The sequence below is a fragment of the Abrus precatorius genome, unplaced genomic scaffold (assembly GCF_003935025.1).
Source record: "Abrus precatorius isolate BTA unplaced genomic scaffold, Abrus_2018 Scaffold2, whole genome shotgun sequence".
NCBI lineage: Eukaryota > Viridiplantae > Streptophyta > Magnoliopsida > Fabales > Fabaceae > Abrus > Abrus precatorius.
In genome coordinates this window covers 28,075,443-28,094,306 of record NW_020874362.1, presented here as the reverse complement: position 1 = coordinate 28,094,306, position 18,864 = coordinate 28,075,443, and the positions used below count along the sequence as shown (strand labels likewise).

The 18,864-nt window shown below is 33.3% G+C and overlaps 2 protein-coding genes across 8 annotated transcripts; one reads left to right on the top strand and one right to left on the bottom strand.

Annotated features, from left to right (window-relative positions):
• Nucleotides 1-4,604: 4,604 nt before the first annotated feature.
• LOC113860250 (homeobox-leucine zipper protein REVOLUTA) lies at nucleotides 4,605-11,441 on the top strand. Of its 5 annotated transcripts, XR_003503712.1 has the most exons (19): nucleotides 4,605-5,577; nucleotides 5,672-5,831; nucleotides 6,133-6,218; nucleotides 6,304-6,394; nucleotides 6,570-6,665; nucleotides 6,779-6,892; nucleotides 6,964-7,047; nucleotides 7,203-7,358; nucleotides 7,434-7,508; nucleotides 7,898-8,004; nucleotides 8,140-8,323; nucleotides 8,682-8,870; nucleotides 9,083-9,163; nucleotides 9,362-9,496; nucleotides 9,724-10,055; nucleotides 10,239-10,344; nucleotides 10,442-10,591; nucleotides 10,723-11,003; nucleotides 11,081-11,335. XR_003503712.1 is itself a non-coding variant. In XM_027492956.1 (18 exons), the coding sequence occupies exons 1-18, from the start codon at nucleotides 5,345-5,347 to the stop codon at nucleotides 10,870-10,872; spliced, it is 2,529 nt and encodes an 842-aa protein (XP_027348757.1). In that variant the 5' UTR covers nucleotides 4,605-5,344; the 3' UTR covers nucleotides 10,873-11,441. The 5 variants fall into 5 exon arrangements, 4 of the variants coding, with proteins under 4 accessions (XP_027348757.1, XP_027348760.1, XP_027348759.1 ...); XM_027492956.1 differs by having other exon boundaries at nucleotides 10,723-11,441; XM_027492959.1 differs by having other exon boundaries at nucleotides 4,631-5,577; nucleotides 9,736-10,055; nucleotides 10,723-11,343.
• Nucleotides 11,442-12,581: 1,140 nt separating this feature from the next.
• Nucleotides 12,582-16,223, bottom strand: LOC113858362 (CASP-like protein 5A2). Of its 3 annotated transcripts, XM_027490980.1 has the most exons (5): nucleotides 16,061-16,223; nucleotides 15,929-15,958; nucleotides 15,446-15,725; nucleotides 13,639-13,771; nucleotides 12,582-13,206 (listed from the first exon to the last, which is right to left on the bottom strand). In XM_027490980.1, exons 3-5 carry the CDS (start codon nucleotides 15,673-15,675, stop codon nucleotides 13,015-13,017), a joined length of 555 nt encoding a protein of 184 aa, XP_027346781.1. In that variant the 5' UTR covers nucleotides 15,676-15,725; nucleotides 15,929-15,958; nucleotides 16,061-16,223; the 3' UTR covers nucleotides 12,582-13,014. The 3 variants fall into 3 exon arrangements, with proteins under 3 accessions (XP_027346781.1, XP_027346780.1, XP_027346779.1); XM_027490979.1 differs by lacking the exon at nucleotides 15,929-15,958 and having other exon boundaries at nucleotides 12,693-13,206; XM_027490978.1 differs by lacking the exon at nucleotides 15,929-15,958 and having other exon boundaries at nucleotides 12,743-13,251.
• Nucleotides 16,224-18,864: the final 2,641 nt, after the last annotated feature.

Genomic DNA, 18,864 nt, shown 5'->3' with positions numbered 1-18,864 from the left:
TATATATATTTAACCCCGTTTTTATTTTTATTCATTCTTATGTCACCCTAACTGTGTTTGTTCTTCTCTAAGTTGACAAAAAAACAAATCAAACTTCTTTCCAACCGTGCCTTCCATTTCACCCCTTTTGCTTAGTTGATAAATCATATTTTTAAATATCTTTTTTCTAACTCCCTTTCTTTTATATATCATCTTCATGAGAGGCTTTGCCAATTATAATAATTTCGTAACTAAACTTTTTTTTATCATGAACTTTGTATTTGGTGTGGACATATATTTTTAATATTTATTTTATTTTAATTCGTCCTTAAACTTTTACTATTGTGATAATACACCTTTCTATCAGTCAAACGTTAAATTACTAAGGTAAAATCATTTGTACTCCTTGTTTTTAATAGGAAGATAAATACATCCACGATGTCTTTTACAAATAGGTATATATCTTGTACTCATACATGTCTTCTGAATTAATCATTAAACTCTTATTTATAAAAAAAAAGGGAAGAATCTAGTATTTTTTAAAGATTAATTAAAATGAAATATAAGGTTAAAACATCTATTTATAAAAGACACAAGTTTAAGGTAATGGTAGTTTTTTCTCCTATAATGAATAATCACTCTAAACTTCATTGCTGGTCTAGTACGTATGTTCTAGATGATGGCGTAGTCTAGCAGTAGAATTATTGATACTTCAGAAAAAGAAAGAAGAGAAACATGAATAAAATGGTGATTATTGCATTCGAAAAATATGGAAAAGACGTAATCAATTGAGATGTCTGTGATTAAGTGGGTATTATGGATAGAAAGAAGAAAATGGAATTGAGAAGTGATAAAAATGGGTGTAGTTGAATAGTGGGAGGGGCATGAGAGATGCACATCATGAGGCACAAAGTGTTGTCCATATATTAAGGATTCTCTTCTTTTCCCTTTCACACAGAGAAAGAAAGAGAGAATGGGAGAGAGGATTGTTGTCCGATATGAACTGATTGCACCCAAATAATGCCGACAACACCATGGAAGCATGAAGGGCTTTTTCCCATGTTGGAAGTCAATTTCTTTTACCTTTTGATTCCTATTTTCCACATGGGTATTTCTCATTGGCATGCTTCCAATGGAATTAACCCAAAGTCGTATGGAGAAGATTGGAAGATCTTCTCTTTTTTGAAACTTAGGTGTTCAATCTAAGTTCCCCTCCCTTATCATATCCAAACAAAGATCTTGACTATATATATTTAATTTGTATTTTAACAATGTAGATATGTCAATATTTCTCTGTTTCTGTCATTTTATACATTTTCAATGCCCTTTTGGCATCCACATTTGTTGTTTTCTGCTTGTAATATAAACCCTTTTTTTATGGTGTCAATTCATCCACCACCACCGAATTGCCTTCTACATATGTATATGCACAGGAGTCTGAGATGATTTTAACTTCACCCCCCATGTTTTAACATTTTCTATATTCTTTTGCTTTTAAGATAAAAGGCTTTGACTTTTTAATTTTAAGAACATGATTTTGATTTCGATGCATGAGAATTGAGATCCTTCGTTTGTGGAGCTCAGCAAGACCAGCTTGTTTTTAGCAGGAGTTCCTTTAATGATCGGTTAATTATATACATTGAAAATTATCTCCAAAATCACAATAAATGTAATTTTGAAGGTAAAAAAATACATAATTACCTAAAAATTAAAAGATCTAAATTCCATATAACTTAAATTAAAAGAATAAAAAGAACATCTGGACCTGTATTTTGATTATTTGTGCAACTGCAGAGGGCTCTTTGAGGTAGATCTGAATCTGAGAATGATATCTAATGAGGCTATAAAAATATAAAATCATTCCATCAAAAAGATTGATTTGGCTAAAGAGCAAAATTTTTATGTTATCTTAGTTGTTGCTTGTGATGCAATAATAGAAAAGTTGGATTAATTATTGAGTATAATGAGTAAACAACAAATAATAAGTAATGTTAAACTAATATACCTATTCTCTATCTCAGTATTCAATTTATGGGAAGCACGTGACACAACTTTTCGCGCATGCCAAAAGCAGGCAACACATATAAATGACACGTCATAAAATATTTTTTATTTCCTTTTCTTTTTAAATATACATATATATACACACACCTACTTTTACTGGTGGATATTCAATCAAAACTGTTTTATTTTTTATTTAAATAAAAAACTCAAACTCTCACCAATGGAGACTAACGTGCGCCGTTGGTGTAGTTCGGCGCCGGAATATTATTTTTTATTGATAATAAAAGTATAGTGCCAACTTTATTTAAATAAAAATACTAAACGGAGAATAATCAATTTAGTTATGAATTAGACTTTGATTTACATTCTGATTTATGTTTTCTCTTAACCAAGTTCATTTGTGTATAAAAAGAAAAAATCTTTGAAAACTTTATGTGTATTATTTTATTACTATTATTGGAAGTGGAAGCATGGTCCCTCAAATTTTGTAGTATGAATTTGTCCTTACCTTACCTGAAGAATCTCCACACTGCCATTTCCATTATTATCTCTGAATAACTTTATATTCCTCCATTTTATTTTCAAGTTACAAGTAAATATAGCTTTGATTCATAGATGTCTAAGTTGAATTGACCATGATTTGCAGGGTAACATGGATGAACTCATACTAACCAATCTTTTATCCTTCCAAGTACTAATAATTATGAAATATGTAACTGCTGACACACACTGTTCATTGGCTGAGTACACCCAATATACTTCATTTTGAACATCTTTCTTGTCATTGATACTAATTCTGTAACATAGAATAATAAATAACAATATTATCATTAAGGTATTGAATTTTTTATTTTTTTTATAGATTCAGCGAATAAAATATTAAAATATCACTTAAAAGGGGTTTTATTTTTTATAATTTTTTATTTAATATCTCATTTTTTACATACATGTTAAAGATATTAATTAATTGTTATGTTGAGATTATTTTAGATATAAAACTCATAAAGTAAATATTGTCTATTTTAATAATGTAGTTTACATAAACATCGTATTATATATTTGTTCATAGACTTTTAACTGTTTGACTACAATAGATAAACGAAATAGTAACTGCAGAACTTTAACACTATAGCTTGAAAAAAATATCCTTTTTAGGTAAAAGGTGCATAACTATAGATATAAATACCCATATACAAATAATTAATAGGATATATTAATATAAATCATTAATTTGAATATAATATTTTGAGAAGGTGTTTTCAGCTTCCTTTTTTTCTCGTTTAATCACCATCCATAACTGATACATAATACTTTTTCCTGTTTATTAAATTTTCTGACAATATCCTTAAGGATAAAAATACTTTAAAATGTAGTCATATATTAAAAAATTGTTTATTGTCATTTGTAAATAAAAAAGCACCATTATTGTTTTTTTAGTATTGCTAATTATAAATTAATAATATACAGAATAAAAGATAATATTAATAATTAAATTTGTTCTTCAATGGATTATTTATTTTTCTTCTTCTAATAAAACAACAATGTATATACTTGCAAGAGTGGACATTGTGTACTGAATATTTTTATTAAAATATATAAATTGTATATATTGTGTAAAACTTATATTTTTAAAAAAGTAAAAACATAAATCTACAGTATATATAACCTTTTTTTTTTCAAATATGTAACTCATGTATATAATTTTTAAGAAATTAAAATAAAATCCAGGAGTAAGTTACGTTAGAGTGTATAATTTATAATAATCATATAAATAATTAAAAATTACATTAAACGTGTAACTTCAGCGTAAGATGATCCTAATTACGTTAAAAAAAAATTGTTTAATTATGATTTCATCCATTAAATTCATAAAATTGAGAATGCCCTAAAACGTTTTTTTTAACAAGTAACTTTTCAGAAGAGAAAGTAATATTTTATTTTGAGATAAGAAACGTCTATAAATTTTATTTTTTTTATAAAATGTAACATTTACTTTGTTTAAAAAGATAAAAAAATATTTTTTTATATTAGATAGTAAGACTATTCTTTCTTAATTCGTTTCGCTCTAAACAAATTTAGGCTTAACAAATTATTTTTAATTAAAAATAAGTTATCACTTTAAAGATTAGTGGGGACGTATAATAGCATTAAGGCTTTATTTTTTGCCAGCATTAATCTTTATTGATGTAATTGTCGAGATATAATTTTATTTTAAAATAGTGAAAAATACTTAAAATACTAAATACAAAGTACATGAATTTTAATTTTATCTATAATATACAAATATTTAATTAAGTAAAAAGATGTATTTTATTTAAAAATTTATAATATTAATAAGTTCTTGTATATTAAATGATTAAATATATTTATTTATGAAAATAAAATATGAAAAAATATTGATATTTATTGATGAGAAGTAGGAGGAGAAAAAGAATAATAATTAGAAGTGAGGGATTGACATTGGGGTGTGGGAGGTGGGGAAGAACAGAGCAGAACAGAGTTGGTGAGAAGAGAAGGGCGTGAAATGTGGGGCCCAACACGTCAATTCAGAGGAACAATAGGGACAACCACGTAAATGCGCCGAAAATTATAAAGAAAACTTCGCTACCATGTTTCTCGATATTCGTGTGTGTGTGTGTCTCTCTCTTCTATTCCCTCCCTTCAACTTCCCCTTCTCTTCTCACTTCTCACTTTATTCCCTCACTCACTCTCTCATTCCTATTCCCATGCCTAACCCTTATCCATCAACAACATTGAACATGTTTCTAACTAATGCTTAGGGTTCCTCTTTTACCTCAATGCTTCACACCAACTTCACTTTCTCCTCAAAGTTAAACCTCCCTATTCCTTCCTTCTACCTCAAGCTCCTCTTCTTTTCTCATTCTCTCCCTTTTTCCCTTTCATTTTTCATCCATTCCACTCAGCACTCAAAGAAAACCACCCCTAATTTCAGCCTCCCTAGTGGGGTTCCCTTTTTCCTAAAAAAAATTTAATCTTTCACAAGTTTCTGTCGAAGGTGAAAAAAGGAAAGGAGGAACAGTGTGGTGGGGGGGTTTGTTTTTTTCTTAGCTGGTAAAGAGACGAGAGTTTCCTGTTCAAAATTTGGAACCATTAGCTGCAATTTTAATGAAAGGGAGTTTTTTTCTTTCTTTCTCTGAGCTGTTTCCACGGTAGAACTTGAGGAACCAATACCGGTGGTTGCACAAAAATACGCACTCTTTTTCTGTCTCTATTCATTTCCCTTTAACGTTGCCCAGCATTTCATATGCCAAGCCACCGCCTTTACTAGGACCAACCCAACAACCTCACTTTTCTCTTCTTCTGGTTTGTTCCACCTTTCTTCTTTGACACTGTGGGAAACATGGCCATGGCTGTGGCTCAACACAGAGAGAGCAGTAGCAGTGGTAGCATTGAGAAGCACCTTGACTCTGGCAAGTATGTGAGGTACACTGCTGAACAAGTTGAGGCTTTGGAAAGGGTCTATGCTGAGTGCCCTAAGCCTAGTTCCCTCAGGAGACAGCAATTGATCAGGGAGTGCCCCATTCTTTCCAACATAGAGCCTAAGCAAATCAAGGTTTGGTTCCAGAATCGCAGGTAAGCCAAATCAACCTCCTTTTTTTGAAACTTTGCATGGATTGTGAAACCATTGCTTAGATGTGCTTTTGCTTTGGTTTTGTGTACTTTTCAGGTGTAGAGAGAAGCAGAGAAAAGAGGCTTCCCGGCTTCAGACTGTGAACCGCAAACTCACAGCAATGAACAAGTTGTTGATGGAGGAAAATGATCGGTTGCAGAAGCAGGTGTCACAGCTTGTGTGTGAGAATGGGTATATGCGGCAGCAATTGCATACAGTGAGTGTGTGGACATGACCCTTTTCATAATCCTTGTCATGTGTTATGCCTGCTTGTCAATTTGGTACCTTGTTGTGGGTCTTCAAGAAAAATTAACAAATGGGACACACTCAATGTGGAGAAACTGAGAGAAGAACCGATCCATTTTTTTTTCTTACATGTACCATGTCTGTGTCATGGTTAAGGCTCTAAGTTGATGTTAGTGGCTGTTGTACCCTGTATTATGTTATTATGCTACGAGAATAAGCAAAAGCTTATTTGGTTGTTTGCGCTGTTATTCATGCTGTTGCTATGCCTGCAGACGTCAGCAGCAACTACTGATGCTAGTTGTGATTCGGTGGTTACTACTCCTCAGCAATCCATGAGAGATGCTAATAACCCTGCTGGGTAATTTTGAGCTTTGTGAAATGAACTTTTTGCCTGGTGTCATGAAGCTTTCCCTAATTCGTTTTTCTAATTGTGGTCCTTGCAGACTCCTATCAATTGCAGAGGATACCTTGACAGAGTTCCTTTCAAAGGCTACGGGAACTGCTGTCGATTGGGTCCAGATGCCTGGGATGAAGGTTTCTTCTTTTGTTTTCCTTGTAGTAGAATTAGTTGATAAATTAATAATTTTGGCATCTATGGGACAGTTATTGTAATACTGTGCTGATTTGAAATTTTGAATATGTGAGCAAAATTTGCAACTGAACTCAATGATTACGTCTTTATCTGAAAAGAAAAAGTTCTTTGTGCCAGCCTGGTCCGGATTCGGTTGGGATCTTTGCCATTTCACAAAGTTGCAGTGGAGTGGCAGCTCGAGCCTGTGGTCTTGTTAGTTTAGAACCTACGAAGGTAAATTCACCAAGTAAAATAATAGTTAAAAGATTTTGTGCCATTTCTTGGTATGTTAGTTGATGTTGTAAACTGTTTGACTTTTTAATTTGTAAACCCCAAATTTTCAATAGATTGCAGAGATCCTTAAAGATCGTCCATCTTGGTTTCGGGACTGTCGGAGCCTAGAAGTTTTCACTATGTTTCCTGCCGGAAATGGAGGAACCATTGAACTTGTTTACACACAGGTGAGCTTCGAATTTGAAAGTTCTTTGTCATTTCTTTTGATTCCTGGGAGTAAACTTTGACATTGCTACAGACGTATGCCCCAACAACACTGGCTCCTGCTCGGGATTTCTGGACTCTGAGATACACCACAAGTTTGGAAAATGGAAGTCTTGTGGTTAGTATATCATATCATGTCCCTGACACATTACTATTGTTGCATAGAGTCTATACACTAGACTGAACCTCATTGTGTTTTCTTTAAATTCTTCCTTGAAGGAAAATTGCTTAATAAACTTATCACTTATGTGCATTCTGATTCTAATTTTGAAGGTTTGTGAGAGGTCCCTGTCTGGTTCTGGCACAGGCCCTAATCCAGCTGCTGCTGCTCAGTTTGTGAGGGCTGAAATGCTCCCTAGTGGTTACTTGATTCGACCATGTGAGGGTGGAGGGTCAATCATCCACATAGTAGATCACCTAAATCTTGAGGTTTGACTTCTTAACAACGAGCTTGTGTAGATTTCACTCCTTATATTCATTAATTTGCTTATTGTATTCCTCTAGGCGTGGAGTGTGCCAGAAGTGCTTCGACCACTTTATGAATCATCAAAGGTGATAGCTCAGAAAATGACAATTGCGGTAAGATCACTATTGTTAAGTCTTAATGTAGGGTTTTATAGCAAAATTTGGTTGGCCAGTGTTAGTGTAGACAAACTGAACCACAATCATTTGAGCAAATTCAATATTTTATCATTTATTTTGAGTAATTAACCTTTGACACACAGATCTTAGACTCTGGAGCTGATTAGTCCTCTAGAAATTGCCTCTAAGGTTTTGGACTCCGGCATTAAAATATTTTGATTAGATATCTTTATATCTTTTTACCCCTTCTGTTCTGTTTTTCATTCTTCATTCCAAATTAGACTTATTTTCACTGGTTTTCTAGACCTATCTTCACTACTTGTGATTCCCATGTTCGATGACATATTCTAAGAAGATAGGTATTAATTGGATGGTTTTTGTGATAGGCACTTCGCTATATCCGGCAAATAGCTCAAGAAACAAGTGGTGAAGTGGTTTATGGATTGGGTAGGCAGCCTGCTGTTTTGCGAACTTTCAGCCAGAGATTGAGCAGGTAGTTACATCATCACATGAAATAGTTTGTTTTGTTGGAGATTATTTTATCATGCAGTTCTAGATTATTGATTTTTTTTATATCATCTCTTATTCAATGAGTTTTAGGCTGAAAATCAATGCATTTGACTTGCAGAGGCTTCAATGATGCTGTTAATGGATTCAATGATGATGGGTGGACTGTACTTAACTGTGATGGTGCTGAGGATGTAATTATTGCAGTTAATTCAACCAAAAATTTGAGTGGCACTTCTAATCCAGCGAGTTCTCTCACATTCCTTGGAGGAATCCTCTGTGCGAAAGCTTCTATGTTGCTCCAAGTGAGTCTTGTGTACCCATTTTCATGATCTTTTTAAGTGATAGTTTTTTGTTATTAATAAATTGATAGCTGCGGACATGTTATGTAGAATGCCTTTGTAGTTGCTGCTGCATTTTTGTTTTGTATGTTGAATCTAAATTGTTTGTTTGCATTACATGGTATTTGTTTACAAGTAAACTGGCCCCTGATAATAGTTTGATCTCCCAACAAAAACTATCACCAAAAGAGATTTTCTTGTTTCATGAATAGCTTGATCCTGGCTTTAAATGGATAAGTGATGCTATGATTTAAAATTACAGAAGGCGAACAGTTAACTCTTTCAATGTTATTTGACAAGTTTTGGTGGACAATTCTTGCAGAATGTCCCTCCTGCAGTTTTGGTTCGCTTTCTGAGGGAACACCGCTCTGAGTGGGCTGATTTCAATGTTGATGCTTACTCTGCTGCATCACTAAAAGCTGGCACCTATGCCTATCCAGGGATGAGGCCAACAAGATTCACTGGCAGTCAAATAATCATGCCTCTTGGCCATACAATTGAACACGAAGAGGTAGTTTTATATTCCCGTAAAAGCAATTTTTTAGCTTGTCCATGAGTTATTTGTCCATTCTGTTTATGGGGGATGCATATTTGCTTTGGGGGGAAGGTTTGTTTGACATATATGTGCAGGGTCAGTACAGTATGTCAACAATTATTGTTCTGATTCTTTTAGTCATTTGTCTGTACAAGCAACATTCCTGATAAAGTTTGTTTTCACTTCAGATGCTTGAAGTTATTAGGCTTGAAGGCCACTCTCTTGCTCAAGAAGACGCTTTTGTTTCTAGGGACATTCATCTCTTACAGGTGATTCCTTTGTCCTTTTTCAAAATGTTGAATATGATCTGTCAATGTATTTTGCGCTTTCTTCTGCCTGTCTTCTTAGCATATTCACATCATCTATGTTTCTTGTCTTTGTAGTTTAGTGGTTTAAACTTGAACAAATATAATTAAAAATTTAAAATAGGTAGGTCCTAAGGTGCTTGTGTTTTATCTTCTTTGCAGATATGTAGTGGAATTGATGAGAATGCTGTGGGGGCATGTTCTGAGCTCATATTTGCTCCAATTGATGAAATGTTCCCAGATGATGCTCCATTGGTGCCTTCTGGTTTCCGCATCATTCCATTGGATTCAAAACCAGTTGAGTTTTGTTCCTCCATATTTTACTTACACCAATCTCTATTGCGCTAGTTTTTTCGGCTTTTTTCATCTTCATTCAATTTCTTGTATTGAGTGCGAGTACTGACTTGAAAATTCAGAATACTGATTGTGACTGAAAATGTACTGTCTGCTAGTTAGATTGAACCCTACTGTTGCTGGTGTCTATATATGTATCCCATTTGTAACATTATTTTGTTGTGTTATAGGGTGATAAAAAGGATACAATGACTACAAATCGGACCCTGGATTTGACATCTGGTTTTGAAGTGGGTCCGGCAACAGCAAATGGTGCCGATGCATCATCAAGTCATAACACTCGATCAGTGTTGACTATTGCCTTTCAATTCCCTTTTGACAGCAGCTTGCAAGATAATGTTGCAGTCATGGCACGGCAATATGTCCGAAGTGTAATTTCCTCTGTGCAGAGGGTTGCCATGGCTATTTCTCCATCTGGTATCAACACACCCGTTGGAGCAAAACTTTCTCCTGGTTCTCCAGAGGCTGTTACACTAGCTCACTGGATCTGCCAGAGCTATAGGCAAGTCTACTTGAATCTCTTTAACATTTCTGTATTAAAGTAAATACTAGCACGTTATCATGAATTTCATGAGTAACCGAGTAGGCTGAGACTTATTTAGTTTACAATTTGATAACTTTCTGGTCGAACAGTTTAGTTCATATTTCTTTCAAAAAGATGTCTAATATGTTTCTCCAAAATCAGTTACTATTTGGGGTCCGACTTACTGAGTTCAGACTCTCTTGTTGGTGACATGATGCTGAAACATCTGTGGCATCATCAGGATGCCATTCTGTGTTGTTCGCTGAAGGTATGAATGTGGGATTTTGTTTCGTCTCATTCTGAAGTGTATGCGATCCTTTGTTTCTTGTCACATGAGACTGATGCAATTCTTCACAATATTGCAGTCGTTACCAGTGTTCATATTTGCAAATCAGGCTGGCCTTGACATGTTGGAAACAACGCTAGTGGCTTTACAAGACATCACATTGGATAAAATATTTGATGAGTCTGGACGCAAGACATTGTTTGCTGACTTTGCTAAGTTAATGCAACAGGTGATTTCTTGTAACTAACATGTTTAGTATGCTTCTATTATTTATGTTGTGATAACAATTTTTGCTCTTCATGCCACAAACGAGACTTTTATTTTGAATTTGTGTGCTTATTTACTCTCCTCTTCCATCAGGGATTTGCTTATCTGCCAGCTGGAATCTGCATGTCCACCATGGGACGGCATGTTTCATATGACCAAGCCATTGCATGGAAAGTGCTCACTGGGGAAGATAACACTGTTCATTGCTTGGCTTTCTCTTTCATAAATTGGTCTTTTGTATGAAATTCCAATTCGTGTGCCTTGCTTTTTCCCACTTGAACATAAAAATGAAAGGGTTTAAGAAGAGACAGATAAATTTGGAGGGAAAAAGAAAATTCCTAAATTTTTGTTCATCTACTACAACACAGGATCAGGTTTGCATTTAATTCGATTTAATTTATTTCTTATTTAGTGCAGAGACCAAATTGAATTAATCTTGTAAATTATTTAGTGCTAGAGTGAAGTCGAGACTCGAATGACGTGGAGTATTCCGTTTTTTTGTCTTTATTATCTTTAATCTCGTCTTAACTCGTGAGACTGACTCAATGCATCCCCAATGGAGTATCGTCTTGTATGTAGTTATGTATCCTTCAACTGAGGTAAGGTGCACTACAAGTGTGATGTGACTAAAGTGCATCTGTATTTTGTAATGTTACTACACAGTCCATAGTGTGACTAATTCAAGACATCCTTAACCTACTTGTCTCAATTTTGACATCCCCATGTTTTTCTGTGTCGAGAGATGTATTAATCTCACTTTTTTACAGGTTTTCCTTTGTACTAATAAAACGACGTTTTAAAAATGGACAAATTAAAATTGGAAGTGTAATTAAATTAATTGCACCACTAATGGTGGTGATAAAGAATAGCATTATATATCGGATAAGTGAAAAAATTAATGGATTTGAATTGGGTACTTTATTTTCAAGTCAGAACAGTTGTAAAAAATAGAATGTAAATTGTTAACGTGGTTAAAAGTGAAGCACATAAGGAGCATTGCCTCCTATTTTCTATATATTCTAACCTGACGACAAGGTGAAATTAAGTTGCGCTGATTATGTTTCGTTGCCTTTCGTTTTAGCAAAGTTTGTCTATGCCATATGCCAGCTAAAATCCAAAGCAGACTTAATTAAAATTGTCAAGTCCGAATTTTCGTGGAAAAAGGTTCGAGTGGCAACTGGCAACACTTGAAGTGCATCAACAAAGCTTATGAGGTTTACTGTTAAAATTTTAGAATTTATTTCACATAATTTAAATTCGTGTATAGTAGTTAGTTCTCAGTTATATTAATTAAACTTGTATATAAAAACAATGATGACATTCAAAAGGGGGTAAAATATAAAAGAGTAAATCATCTCGTGCAAGTTTTTACCATATCAAGATTGGCTGTACATCTTTTTAATATGCCCACGGTTGAATAACTCACATTAGAATGATGTATTCCAAATTTCTAGAAAGAAGTTTCGTGATTGTGTATAAATGATGAGAGAGAAAAAAAAACAAAAAAGAGGAAGCGAGATTCGCAGTTGAACTGATCTCCGATTTGAAGAAAAAATGATCACAAAATGAAAGGATTTTGCTGTAATGACTAAAATACCCTTGCTTTATTTTCATTTTATTATATTATAAACTGTCATTTAACATTGTTAAATTTGATTTCTTTTCTAGGGCTGACCAAAAGACAGATTTGTTTTTATTTCTCATGTTTCAAACAGCTTAAAAACTACATTTTTTCACTCAATTTCTCTCCTCTCCCCACTACTTTGTGCCCTCCTTCTCACAAGCCAACCAAACAAATTGAAAGTCCTTATAACGTCAATGTGAAACTGAACAAAAGGAGTATAATTTTTCTCCTTTTTCTTTTTTCTTCGTTCTCTTTTTCTTTTTCAGGCAGCATAACGTCAAAGGCGTGCAGTTTTATTTTGAGGAAGACAATATGTTTCACTTTCTAGAAAAAAATGATATTAATTATAGAAAAAACATAAAGTAACTATGAACTAAAAATACATTTACCTAACACAAGAAATTTTTTTGTCAACATCCCAATAACACGGTTTGTTAGGCCAAGACCAATCAATCAATCATACCATAAAATTACCAAAAACGCCACCAATATTGAATGTTTCTTGACACATTACTACATTGATCATAAGTCATGTTTACTTACTCCACCACCAAACATGACTAAGCAATATACCACATTACAAAATCCCAAACCAGCTCTCTGGTTTGATCATGAGGAGAACATTCAACCAGTTGGCCCTAACACGTGAAATGAAGCTTAAAAAACTTTGACAGGTGAAAAAAACAATCAAACCCCTTACACCAGCATTTACTTTACAAGCTGCCCAAGTTTCTCAAGTTTTTGTGTGTAATTTTTTTTAATTACCGTGAAGCCAGGGACCAGAAGTTGAGAAGAAAAGATGGCACTGTGGTGAACCAACAAATGAAGGCCATGCCTGTAGCTGTTTCAAACTGCACACAGTGGTTCTGTGCACAACTTCCAAGATCATTATCAATAAGGACTGTGATGCCTGCTGAAGCACAGGCTGCTGCAAATGTAAGGGTCGAAGTGACCTGCATGGAAGATTCAGATCTTCTGAAATTAACACTACAGCATTTCTAGAGGAGAAAAGAATAACACCAGTTAAAGCTCTACATGTCTTCATTGTGAAACTTGAAAGAGTTATAAACTAGTTGATAATGAAAAGAAAGTAGTGGAATGAGCTTTCCACTGCAATTATGGTGTGTGCTGCTAATACAACAAGAACAACAAAAGTTTTATCCCACTAGGTGCTGAGGTTAAAGAGTACCAAAAAACATGTAAAAGTGATTCTTCTGCAAAAAATGTTTTGAGTTAATGAAAATTATGTGGGTGTGTCTCTGAAAAATAAGTGTGCTGCACAGGGAAGCCAGAAGTGAAGGGAATACTAAAAAGTAACCAGAAAGTGACAAATATTTTAACATTGCAAAATTATAATGAAAGTATAGTTTTACAGTAGATCTTACCCCATCACCAATTGTAAACAAACTGACGATTTGATAGTTCTGCAAAGAACGCCTTACTAAAAGAGCATATACATCAGTAATGGCCAATGACAGGCTCCACAAAGTGTGCAAGCCGGCAGCAGCAACAAGGTAACTGATAAAAGATGAGACAGATTTTATGTAGTGTCATAGTATTTTTGCCTTTTCATAAACAAAATGGGGAATTCAAAAAGAATAAATAGAAAAGCTATGGCAAGAATGACATGTTTCAGCTAAACAGTGGAGGCCAATCAGCATGGACAAAAATACAGGTAAGAACTATGCCATCATATATGCAATCACAAACCACATAAGGATATATGGAACAGGATAACAACGTCAAAAAAAGGTCTAAGATCAGCAATATGCATCAATACCCAATCTTATATAAATAAGCATCCAATTAATTAATAGCACCGAAGACATACAACCCCATCACATGCCTCTGGGCACGGCATTAGTTATTATCAAAATCAGTTCATTCCATTCTATGACTCTGTACAACAATCACATTTCCAATAATTAACGTGCATTTTGGTTTTACAGAACATTATTGATGTGATATATGAAAACGGACAAACCCAAACACACAAATGTTTTCTATCCAGCTACAAAAGCTGTATTCCATGTCCTCTCAGCATAGATGTTAACAAAATGTTAAAACTCCTTAATCCTTATGACATTAAGAAGAAATGACCACAGAAGCAGTATTTGTAATCATTTAAGAAAACCATTTTAATTAAAAATCGTCATTTCTTAAACTCTTGACATATTCCAGAATGTTAGAATATTATAGTGGAGTCAAGCAAAGTCAATTTCTATCTGATGCATCATTAGATAAACTAAACAAATCTGAAAGTTGTATGTTATATAGCTCCATTTTGGCATCATATAGTAATATGAATGACATCATTTTGTTGAGAAATAATTCTACAAATCATCCTTTATTGAAGTAATCAACTCAATGCACTTTCTAAACAAGCAACTCAATTGCCTCACACTTGTTGAATTTGCTACCCATGATATTGAAAGATATGAAGAATGACTTACCAATCAATTTTCATATAGGAACACAGTCAGAACCGTCTAGAACAATTTTAAATTCATAACCACATATCAGCAGTTTGGACAAGAGAAAAAAAAATGAGAGTAGTAGAAATGAGAATATTGGTGTAGCACCTAATCACTTATCGAGGAAAAGATGATAGCAAATCAATTAGAGTAGTTTGGACATGAACAAAGGTCACTAGAAGCACCAGTGAGGAGCATAGATCACATGTATTTTATAGCCTTCTAAAGTAGGGTAGCGAAAGATCAAGAAGGACTTCGGCGGAATTTATTAAAAATGATCTTATGCTAAATAAAATCTCTAATAAATTAGTGTTTAGCCTAGCTCAATGACATATTGTGATTCATACACCTACCTCATCTCGTGTGGGATAGGGCCATTGTTGTCATTGTTGTAACCACGTATCAGCAGCACAAGCAGAAATAAACGATGCACTCTATAACTAATCCAGATCAGACAACACTTAAATCAATACCCACTTAGCAAATGTCACAATGAAAAATTATCAGAATTCATTTATAACATTCTTGCAAAATGTGTTGCCTCTTCAAGTATAACAAGGAAATAAAAACACAAAATTAAAATCAATTTGATCCAAATAATGATTACTGAAATGAACCAAATCCTTCCTTAATCTCCACACAGGTTTCTTACAACCACAAACAAAACAAAATCAAAATTAGAAAAAGGAAAAATAACCAAATTCAAAATAGTAATTACCAGAAAGCAGTAACAGAAGGAAAATCACTAGTGGAGGTCATGATAGAAAGTGCAGCAGCAGCGAAAACAAACTGAGAAACTCGCAAAGAGAGGCCACCAACAGTGCCAGGCATGCCTTGAATATCCTTCATCCTCACCCTGGGAGCGTTAACGTTAACATTTTGGTCAGCACCACCTTCAGTCGTTGCAACTTCTTCAATTGGGTGAACCGAAGCATGGCTCACGTTCATTTCTTCTCTCTACACTTCAATTCATAATCATCACACTTTCTTCACTAAATCTGATCACACCCATCAAACCTCATCAGTAACCGATTTGTAGCCCATATGATCTAATCTAACCTCCATGGAAAAATTACATAAAAAAAAATAAAATAAAAAAAAAATGCTGCCTTTTTTTTTTTATGGTGGTGGTGGTGGTGGTGTGTGTGTGTGGGGGGGTTGTTGTTGAAAATTGACTTTGGTGGATTGAACTAAGGATTACCCATAAATTTGTTTCCTTCAAAGACTCTGACTTTAAACTCAAAACCAGCAAAAAAACGAATTAGAATCGATTCCTTAGCGAATAAAGGAGTTAAAGTAACAAAACAAAGGAAAAGAGAAAAAGAAACATTACCGAGAAGAAGAGGTAGAGATGCAGTGGAAGGTGTTTGATGATTGGGAGGAATGGGATCCGTAGTGGAAGGAAAGAGGACAAGAGCGGCTGCAGAGTGCAGTCGTTGAATGAATGTTAGTGTACGCGTCGGTTTGCAGAGTTGTCGTTGTTCTTGTTTGGTGCTTCTGTTGAGTGCTGAGCCAGTAAAATTAAAATGATAAGATCAAGAAAAAAAGAGGTTGAGGGAGTGAAAAGAAAATAAGATAAATAATTTTGGCATTATAATTGTATTGTGTTTTTTTTTTGTATATATATTTTGAATAGTATATAATTTTAGTGCTTTAACTTTATTTTTCAAATTAAATATTTCAATTGAATTATTTTTTTAATGCACCATTTGATCATTTTCCTTCTATCTATGGAAGACATTGGTTAAGATTTGATCATTAGTCGGGTATATAAAAAAGAGTTTGTTAGGAAAAAGACAATTTATTTAATAATCCTTAATTTTGCCCCCAAAAATGTTTCACTTTCAATTAAAAAATGTTCTTACATACACGTGAAAAAAAAATTATAAAAAAAAATCCTAATTTTTCCTTATTAAAAATCTTAATTTCACTTCTAATAAACATCATAATTAATCATTCAAATCATTTAGGAACTTGTATGATCTTGCTGCCAACAGTTCCTGCTGCTGAAAGCAACAAAGTAGGAAACATTGGACTTATTACTCGAATCGTTAATAAACTTGTTCAACTGGCCCATAACGAAAACCACATTCTGGCCCATAAACTTGTTCCCTTCGGCGTGACATTATTTTTATGCAAAATAACATGCATGCATACATGCATACACAATGAATAACCCACTTGTGCTGCCCTTCAAACATAAATACATGTGTTATGTATATTCTTTGATTGCCACTGTGGAAGAATTAAATATGGATGGATATGAAAGAAACATGTTGATATATCTATAAGCGTTCTAACCTTGCCAAGTGCTTACATATTCTTATATAGGATCTATAAGCCCTTCCTTGTAAGATCTTCATTCCGTTTTCTTAGCTGATGTAGATTGTTATACAATTTATAATTATTGTAGTTAAAGATTTACCAAAGGAAACAGGTGAACGTTGCTTAAGCTGAAATGATGATCACATAGCTGTTACAGTTTTACACACAAAAATCCGTAAGGTAATGTTTCAATGTTGTTTCTCTTTCACCTTGTACATACAACTTTATTTGGAATTTTCGCTTATGTATATATTTTCTGTCCCTGGTTGTTGTTGGATTTAGAGGGTTGTGTTAAATTCTTTTTTGTTTTTAGTGTTTAGTATTTAGCATAACTTGTAGTTGCTGACTTTTCAACCTCTCACAAAACCTTAAAAGTGCATTGCCTTATGTTTTTATTCATTCCCTTTCCTTTTGGTGGATGGTTACTTAAATTGGAAGCCTAGCTTTGGATACCCAAAATGTTTTGCTATTCCATTCATCATTAAATGTTGATGTATAAGCATTGTTTGTTTTAAAAAGATGGAGACCCATTTTTTAACATAGGTACAGGTTAAGAAATTCAAAAAGTTCAATGATGCAAATTACTGAAGGGTTGACCAAGAGGTGGTTGTTCTAGAGTGATGGACAAGATGGTAAATCTTGGTTCCATTGTTTGTATGAAAATTTGGATCAACGCTAAGGTTGTGCAACAAATTAGTGTACATTATATTTTTGTTTCAATTATTTTGTGTTTCTGTTGTTTCAACATTATTAGATATTAAGCTTGTTTATTAAATTTGAAGTTTTCCCTCTACTTGCAAGTGATTTAAGGGAATTCCCACTTTTATTGAATATTTTTTCCGGATCTTCTTTTCTCTGTTATTTTCAATGTTTATTTTATGCTATCACTTGTGATTTATCTCACAATAATCTTCAATACAAGTTGTCTTTTTTGTTGTTTTTATCCTTAAGACGATAACGGATTTATTGTTTTTATTGATGGGTCAATTTCCTGGGAAATGTGTACGTCTAACATGATGCATTGCAATTTTTTTTCTCCTTAATTTCAATCTTGAGAATTCAATTTTATTACTTGTATTTTAGCTATATTTAGTTGGTATCTAGTATCTACGTTATTTTTTAATTAGATTGTTAGAATTTGACCAAAAAATATTGCATTTTCAATTATGCTTGTTCTACCAGCTCCTTAGCTGATGTATATACCCAAGGCATGTAACTGTTTAGAAGTTTTTTCTTTTAGTTTTTAAAATATTTTTGTCATATTAATATTTTAAATGATACATTAAACAATTTAACATTTTAATATAAGTAAAAGGCAAGTTTTAGAATATATATTTATATTTCTTATAAATATTAATATAACTTAAACAATATTTAGATTATGGCTTTATATTTAAGATATAAAATATTCTGACGATGATCGTTTTGGTAACTTCAACATATGACTATCTAGAACATACATGGAATTGATGATCATGTGTGAACACTAAGGGCCTAATTGGATAGAAGTACAAATCGAGTTTTGATTGAAAAATGAAAATCACTATTTTAGGTAAATTTTTTATAAAAACATTATTTTGAACCATGTAATGCATATGAATGTGAAGTGTCCCTGTAAGAAGGGAGGAAACCCTAGTTCGCAATTAGTTGCACCTGACAAATTATAATGTTTATTTTGTATTAAGATAAAATATTATAATAGAAAAGCTTATTTTATATATTTATTTAACTAAAAATATATGATAAATTTATTTTATATACTTATCTTTTGCTTGGCTATTGTAAATTTTATTTTCTGCAAATGTTTGAGTT